The sequence below is a fragment of the Haliotis rubra genome, unplaced genomic scaffold, assembly GCF_003918875.1.
Source record: "Haliotis rubra isolate DU_JTF1 unplaced genomic scaffold, ASM391887v1 Scf299, whole genome shotgun sequence".
In the NCBI taxonomy this organism is placed as follows: domain Eukaryota; kingdom Metazoa; phylum Mollusca; class Gastropoda; order Lepetellida; family Haliotidae; genus Haliotis; species Haliotis rubra.
This window is the reverse complement of record NW_025766967.1, coordinates 1,207,458-1,214,735: the sequence shown is the minus strand read 5'-3', so window position 1 is coordinate 1,214,735 and position 7,278 is coordinate 1,207,458. Positions and strand designations below refer to the sequence as shown.

At 42.3% G+C, this 7,278-nt stretch overlaps 1 protein-coding gene across 3 annotated transcripts in view; it reads left to right on the top strand.

Moving 5' to 3' along the window:
- Positions 1-339: 339 nt before the first annotated feature.
- Positions 340-7,278, top strand: part of LOC124282378 — an 84,202-nt gene continuing 77,263 nt past the window's right edge. For 2 of the 3 annotated variants that reach the window (XM_046718354.1, XM_046718356.1), the window contains exons 1-2: positions 340-459; positions 1,024-1,130. In XM_046718354.1, the coding sequence (XP_046574310.1) occupies positions 1,028-1,130 (103 nt within the window). In that variant the 5' untranslated portion in view covers positions 340-459; positions 1,024-1,027. Of the gene's footprint in view, positions 460-818; positions 1,131-7,278 lie in introns of those variants that run through there. The other variant, XM_046718355.1, reaches the window with a different exon arrangement.

Here is a 7,278-nt window from a genome sequence, read left to right as displayed (position 1 = left end):
ATCTAAAAGTGTATTACAACTTAACAAATTGGAGAGAGTAATATATTTACAAAATGACCCTTGAAAATTCATTAGTCAATCGGCCAGTGACTGTGGAGATTTACTGGCCCAACTGGATTTTACTATCCACGGGCTATTTCGCACACTCCTGTACAAGGAATGGCTGTTGACAACCTCAGTGATTTTAAAAATGATATAACGTTACTGTAGAAGTATATGGGAAAACGATGGCGTTGTGTAACCTGAACGTTCAACGCAACCAGGAAACTAGTCGCTAAAGCTAGCAGCAGTTTGTCCTTTTGAGTACAGAAATAGCTCATGCTGTATTGTCAGTGACACAAGTGACGCGCCTGCGCAGCGTACCCGGGAACCAGGTTGTCAGTGACGTCACTCCCCGAGGAGAGCAGACCAGACACGCGAGGTATTGGTGGGTACAACCGAGAGGAGTACAGACGACAGGTATGTCATAAAGACCCTCTACAAGACTTAGAATGGTGTTTAGTACCAAGTGAAGCATACCTAATCTAAAACTACTACATATTTGCCTGTATCATAATTAGGCTAAGGGCGTACGCATATCTGTAGACTAACCACCCATAGATATAACCGGTAATGTCGCAATGCATGTCTCTATGAGCTGAACAAGGCTGGATAGGCTTACGAGACACAAATACCCGTGTTTGTTGCGTATGGTACCTGTTACATGTCGACACAAATTCATTGTAATTTACCCCGTGTAGCTCAGTGTACGGTTGAAGTATTCATCAAACAAGGCAATATTAAATTACACCTCCTGACCTTGTTACGCCCTACTAACAAGGAAGTATATGTTACAATCTGCGACACACAAAAAGGTGTACTCCACAACACATTGCTCGTTCAATTGAATAACCGACCTCTGCATAAACTCGCTCTATTATCCTGGGCTCGACCGTGAATGTTCGGGGCATTTACATGACAGGAAAACAATGCTCAGATATACATTTAGCAATGAGAATAACAATTCTAAACGTATCATGATAGGAACATGCCACGCAAGAAACCGAAACCGAAGCAGCCTTCAAGGGACAGCGACTTGCAAGACACAGCGTCATCTCCGCCTTCAACATCACAAGTTCAAGATGATGAAGGTAAGTCATAACTAGCCGTTTGGCTTCTGTACGACACAAAGTCACGTTAGTGAATTCTGCAGTATATTTTCAGGAACTGATATCGCCCATGTGACCCCGTGTCTTCCTGATCCAAATACACAGAACACTGATATTGAACATTCAATATTTCAAAGGAAGGTTATTGTGAAATGCCAATGATGCATGCGGATTATGTCATGAAATAACGACAGTTATAACTTTATTTACAGTTATACCGTCATAATAAATGGGGCTTCTGGTGGTAGTTCTACGCAGTAAGTAATTATTCAGTTTGACATACAAGGAGGTCCGTGGGGATCGTCTACGCCTAGCTAATCTCTACCATCTGAGTCAGCCTGAAGGATAACCCTCAGACCAGTCGAATCGTAGAAGCGAGAATGGCAGACTGATTCAGGTGCATTGTAAACATAATTCAGCAAGAACTAAACAAATATACACTTTCTAGCAAGAGGGACGGTTATCTCGTCAAAGCGCAACTCACCTAAATAAACTCAGGTACTTTACTTTAAAAATTATAGGTCGGCGACGCCTCCGTGAATGAACGAGCTGACACCGTTCAGATATCAGTAACAACAAACAAAACGTTTATCCGTACTTAAACAGTGTCGTTTACTTCCGCTTATTATTATAATTATCAATTTATATTCCTAACTATTATAATGTTACATTATATTGCTAAAGCGGCGTAAAACTAAACTCACTAGAAGTATATACAATAGCGGTACGAGATCAATTCCAAGAAAATGCTCTGTAAAGCTTTATTTATGAAATAAATATCTCTCTCCGCTAGTGTGTATACCACTGTTTGAACCCCCAGTTAACTTCCTGGTCACTATGACCGCAAACCAACACTTTCCTGATCACGTGACACTATTGTGATCACCCTATGCCGTGTTGACCTCGAGGAAACAGTTTAATGTGAATCGCCTATGAGCTCTTTGGTCTTCGTGATGAAAGCTTGTTGGGCTTGTCGTACCCCTTGTTCTATGTACTTTTTTTTCCCGGCTTCGCTGACGGCAGTCTTACGAGACTTGGACCGAACCTCTTGTTTCATTCTGTGATATTTTGCGAGTTCAGAGAGGACCAAACGAAACTCCTCCTCGGAGACTTTATTGACTGTCTGTTTACTTCAGCTAGAACCCTGTTCAGCTTTACTTCAGCTAGGACCCTGATCTCGTCGTGCTTCAATGCTTTACGATGCAGTCTGCAGGATGCAAACTTAAACACCAACCCCATCAACCCTGACACCCCAGCTGTTATTTCAATGCCCAGCACTATGGGTGCGGCCACGATGTTGGTCAACAACCCGACACCTACCACCCCTAGTCCCATGCTGGTTGTCATAAGGGCGGTATCGGCTCCGTCCATGACATTGAAAACCCTGTGGTACTCCTTGCATAACGCTGCCCGTCTGTCGCGGTCTTGTTCTAGTTGGCGTTTTATGTCCCATAACTGCCTCAAGCGGAACCCGTCTACGGTTTCCAGTGTCTTTGATACTTCTTCTACGACTGGGTACAGGCCCATCCTGTGTATATAATATATTCTATAAAATATCTTTTAATTGTGTGCTATTTAATTATTGTACAATGTATTTGAGGCTTATAAGGTTTAGATCCGTGTGCAGGGAAATAGGTGAGAGGCTAATATGTGACTCTGTGCCCACACGAACATCATAGAGGTTTACTGAGAGGACTATAGAACCCGTTAAGGGGAGCCGTTTGTATGACGATACGGCAACGTTGGACACTGTGTCTGGTGTCCAAGTGTATTGTCAACCCGGGTAAAAGTTGTAGTTCTACACTATCAGAAATTACCCCGATAAAGACTTCTATGGCGAGTGTGGAGCCTTGTTTCATAGTCATAAGACCCAATTGGGAATCGAGGCCGTCAAACCTTAAATCGTTCTTCCAGCCTGAAACTAACATGTTGCTTGTGTGATCCCATTTTAGCTGAGCACTTATACTAAACTCCGGAACGAAAACCCCGAGCAAGATACCGTTGTTCCTAATTTCGGAGACATCCCTACCTTTGTTGACAAGATATGAGGTGCGGTGAGGGTCATGTTGATCAACCATTTGGGCTCTTTAAAGTCGTCTGCCAGAGGCTCCCGCACGTACACGTCGCCTCTTAAGGACATGACGTACGAGGTGCCGTTCACGCGGGGCTGATCGAACCCCCTTGCTTGTGCCTTCTAGGTCCCCGAGTGTGATGTTGGGTCGATTATGGGCTATTGCCGCTCTCCTATACACGTTGTCTTTCAAGTGTAGGGCGTACAAGGCGTCTTCCTCGCCGGGCAGATCGAACCCCTCTGCGTCTCCTAGGTCGTTAAGCGTGACGTTGGGGCGAGGACTGATCATTGCTATATTACTATCACGAGATAGTTTCCAACTGTTTTTCTGATAACTTCTCAGGGGTGCATTTCAACCCCATGAGGTGTATGTTGTCGGGTAGGAATATCTTGGTGAGTGATATCGTGTCTTCCATGGTCACGGTGACCCCCTGCAGACTGGTGTGGGAGTCGACACCAACCCGCACGTAAACAGTCCAAACCTGGTACTGGTGTTGTTTCCCCCAGGGGAGTTTGATCCCCTTCACAACTTCGACTTTGCTAGGCGATGGTTCCCCTAGGAAGACTTGGATAACTAGCGTAGAGTTCGCCGGTAGACTCCCTAGGATGTTGACCAAGCCTTCGAATTCAGACACCTCCTGTAACCCCACCTTTTTTCGTCCCGGGTTTGCTCGACAGCATGTGGGCTGCCATACTCGAGAGTGGGCTGATGACTACACTATGCCTCTGCGTCGGGACGTAAGCCACGACCAGGGTTCCGTTGTTCACGACTTTGTTTAGGTAGTTGTCTTTGTTCTCCATGAACACGTAGGGGGAGCCGAGACTAATGTTGAGAAACCAATCGTGAGAGGGTAACAACACCCACTTGTCGTCGTCGGTGAAGACAAGCGTATATGGCTTGTTTCGAGCAACGGTTGTGCTCTCGACGTCTTCTAAGTTGAACAGTTTACCGCCGAACGATGGGTGTACCGACCATCTATCATCACCGATGCAGACTAGGTCGAGCCGAGTGTTGAGGGCCGCTCCTGATGTATTGACTATAGCACCTAGGGTTCTACCGGACTTCAACGCGTTTGTAAATGCTGTTTTTAAATTGTAAGCCGTACAGTCTACCCTCTACTCCGGGATCGTCGAACCTATGTGTGGCCCGAGGTCGGAGATCCCTACATTGATGCATCTCTTTACCCTTCCAGGTCCTTGTGCGCTAGTCATCTTATGTGCAGCATTATGCTGAGGTATCCTATATTCACAGGATTATGCTTTATATCTAACACTGATCACAAGAAAAAAAATGGTGATTTCCAAAAATTTCCAATTTGGAAAGATGATATTTCCAAAAATTTCCAAAATTGGAAAGATGATATTTCCAAGGCTTGGAAATCTTTGGAAATTTAGGAAGGATTTTACCACTACTTCTTTCAATTTCTCCTTTTCCCAAGGATCCCCGTGAGTGTATAGACTGTGTATTCGTCCTCCTAGGAGTGTATTCGTCCTATGCGATCAACTATAACCAGGGAGACTATAAGACGTTGTAGATTATTCCTGGTATAACTTCTCTCGTCTGCATCCTTGTTGTTCTAGGTGTCAAAAATTGGCATTAACTGTCATATTTGCCCTGATATGGCTAGCATTTTCCAAAATACAGTTTTAAGTGTATGGTTTACTTAATATCCACAAAAGCGCAAATAGTTTTTGACCTGTCACGGTTTGCATAAACACAAATTACATAGACCTACGTTACATCATTGATTAAATAAAAGTTTACCGAACCCACTGAATGACTGGCCATGGTTTATTACATGTCATAAAAGTGAACCCTTGCCAGGGAATAATAGGCTTATTGTAGTAGAATACATTCTTTAATGGTACCCTCTAATTAACACCTGACACAAGGGATGGACCGTTTAGGTGGTTTATCATTGCGAAATCAACAGTCAACAGACCATGAAATGTTGTTTTAAGACTGTGAGCGAATAGAGAGCAGCCCGTTTGGGTTTGTGGTCAGAGACGGTGTTATGCAGTTGGCGTATTCACGAAATATCATGAACTTAATAATAGATAATTGGTTATATTGTCCACACACAGGCGGACTGGGGCAAAAAGAACCCAAATGAATCCCTTCTTAAAAAACTTCATAGTGTAACTAATTAATTTGGTCATATACAATCAAAGGTGACTAAATGTTTAATTTTAGATAACGTTAAATAATTTCTAGAGAAACCACTACACAAGTTCATATCACAGATGATTCCAGAGACAAATAGTTTATGCGATTCTAGTTTATGAAAAGCATTAAATTCCAAACAAGCCAATCTGTTCTCTAGTGCTCGGGAATTATTACCACTTACATACCATAGTTTGAGATGTCGACTCAGGAAGCCGACCTTTCGATTCTTATAAGGCTCAGGACATTGACAAGGGGTACGCTTTAAAGTTTGGGTGTTATTTTAGCACATGGCTAATCTCATGTGACGTGTTATTACAAGCTGGTGGTTGATGGAAGTGAACACATCGCACACTGAAGCCGACCGTGTAAAAACATGATCAAAACAATCATATGGTAAACACATTTAACAAGGCACTGATCCAGAGCAATTTACGCGCACTGGTTGTTGCTTTTGTTATTGCTTTTCTCCCCTGAGTACCCGGATGATATCCCAGTACTTTCGATTGGTTCGTGACCTTTGCTGCGCAACCCGCATGCGCAATTGATCGTATAGGTGTAGATTGATCAACAAAAATAAACTCTTTTTTACTCGATAATATTTCCATCATTTTGAAAATGAAATGAAAACACTTTGAAGTTTAATCATCTGCCAGTGGTAAAAAATGTCAGGACTGAAAAAAAAACGAAGTCAATGTATGTCTATATATTTTGTCTTATAATCCTAATTATTATATTGCCATATTTGGCATGCATTTTGAAACTTTATAAAAAGCATACGATTATACTTATAGCGTATTTATAACATGACAGTAATATCTAGACATTTTATAGAATGCCAACAAGAATCATATTTCACACACACCCTAGGTATGACCTAGTGTATGTTGTCTGTCTCATTACGACGAAAACAAATGATTCTGTTGAATGCTACCACAAATGAATAAAAACAAAATGCAAATATTAGAAATATAACCGACTAAAGTCTGCAACAATGTCAGGTTATTACCTTGTTCGAGGAATGTATCCATCAATATCCACATAGGTTAAGTCCCGATTTTGACAGCCTCAAATTTGGATATAGGAGCCAATAGAGCTTTGGTCTGGATGTGTATGCTGTTTGTCCCCTCTTCTGACAACAGTCCCATCTGCTATTGTAGTGACTGAGGCTGTTTTCAGGCACTGATATCTCCATATAATGGTACCATTCCTGCTGGCAGTTCGTCTCGTATTAGTTTGTATTAGTGTTGAAGAATTTTACTTGTTCTGTACTTCTCTGAGGTGACTGCATTAACATAACTACCCTTAATTGGTGCAGCTAGTTATCCCAGGTTTGAGAGCGAAACTTCGCGAATCAGTGACCAAGACGCTGTCAAAAATGGGACACTACCTCCACATAAATGAACAATATGCCATTGATCTGCAGCTGACAAAGAATCCCGTTCCATGCCAAGTGTCTTTTAACAGTCTAATACCCGAAAAAGGGATACATCGATTCAGTTTTCACATTGGTGTATAATCTCATTGGTCAACTAATTGCATGATGTCCGCCATTCTTTAAAAAGGTAATCTAATTAGCCAATAATGAGCATTAAATCCACTTGTGTTTTTCTTGGCTTGGTCATCTCCTCCCCACGCTCCCCACCCACCCGTACCATTGTCTTGCTAATTAACATGGTCTGGTGATCCTCTTACGCCTTAAATAAACAACTTGCCCGACTGGCAAAGAGGAACACCCCATCAACTTACTGGCGGTTAATACATTGAAGGAAAGATGTTGTTTTTTACACAGGTATAGGGTACAGGACAGGGGTGTAATCAGTATAGATTAGTAAATCTACATACATAAACATTACCTTTTGACAAATCCACTGTGCAGGAAAAAAGTAATTAAT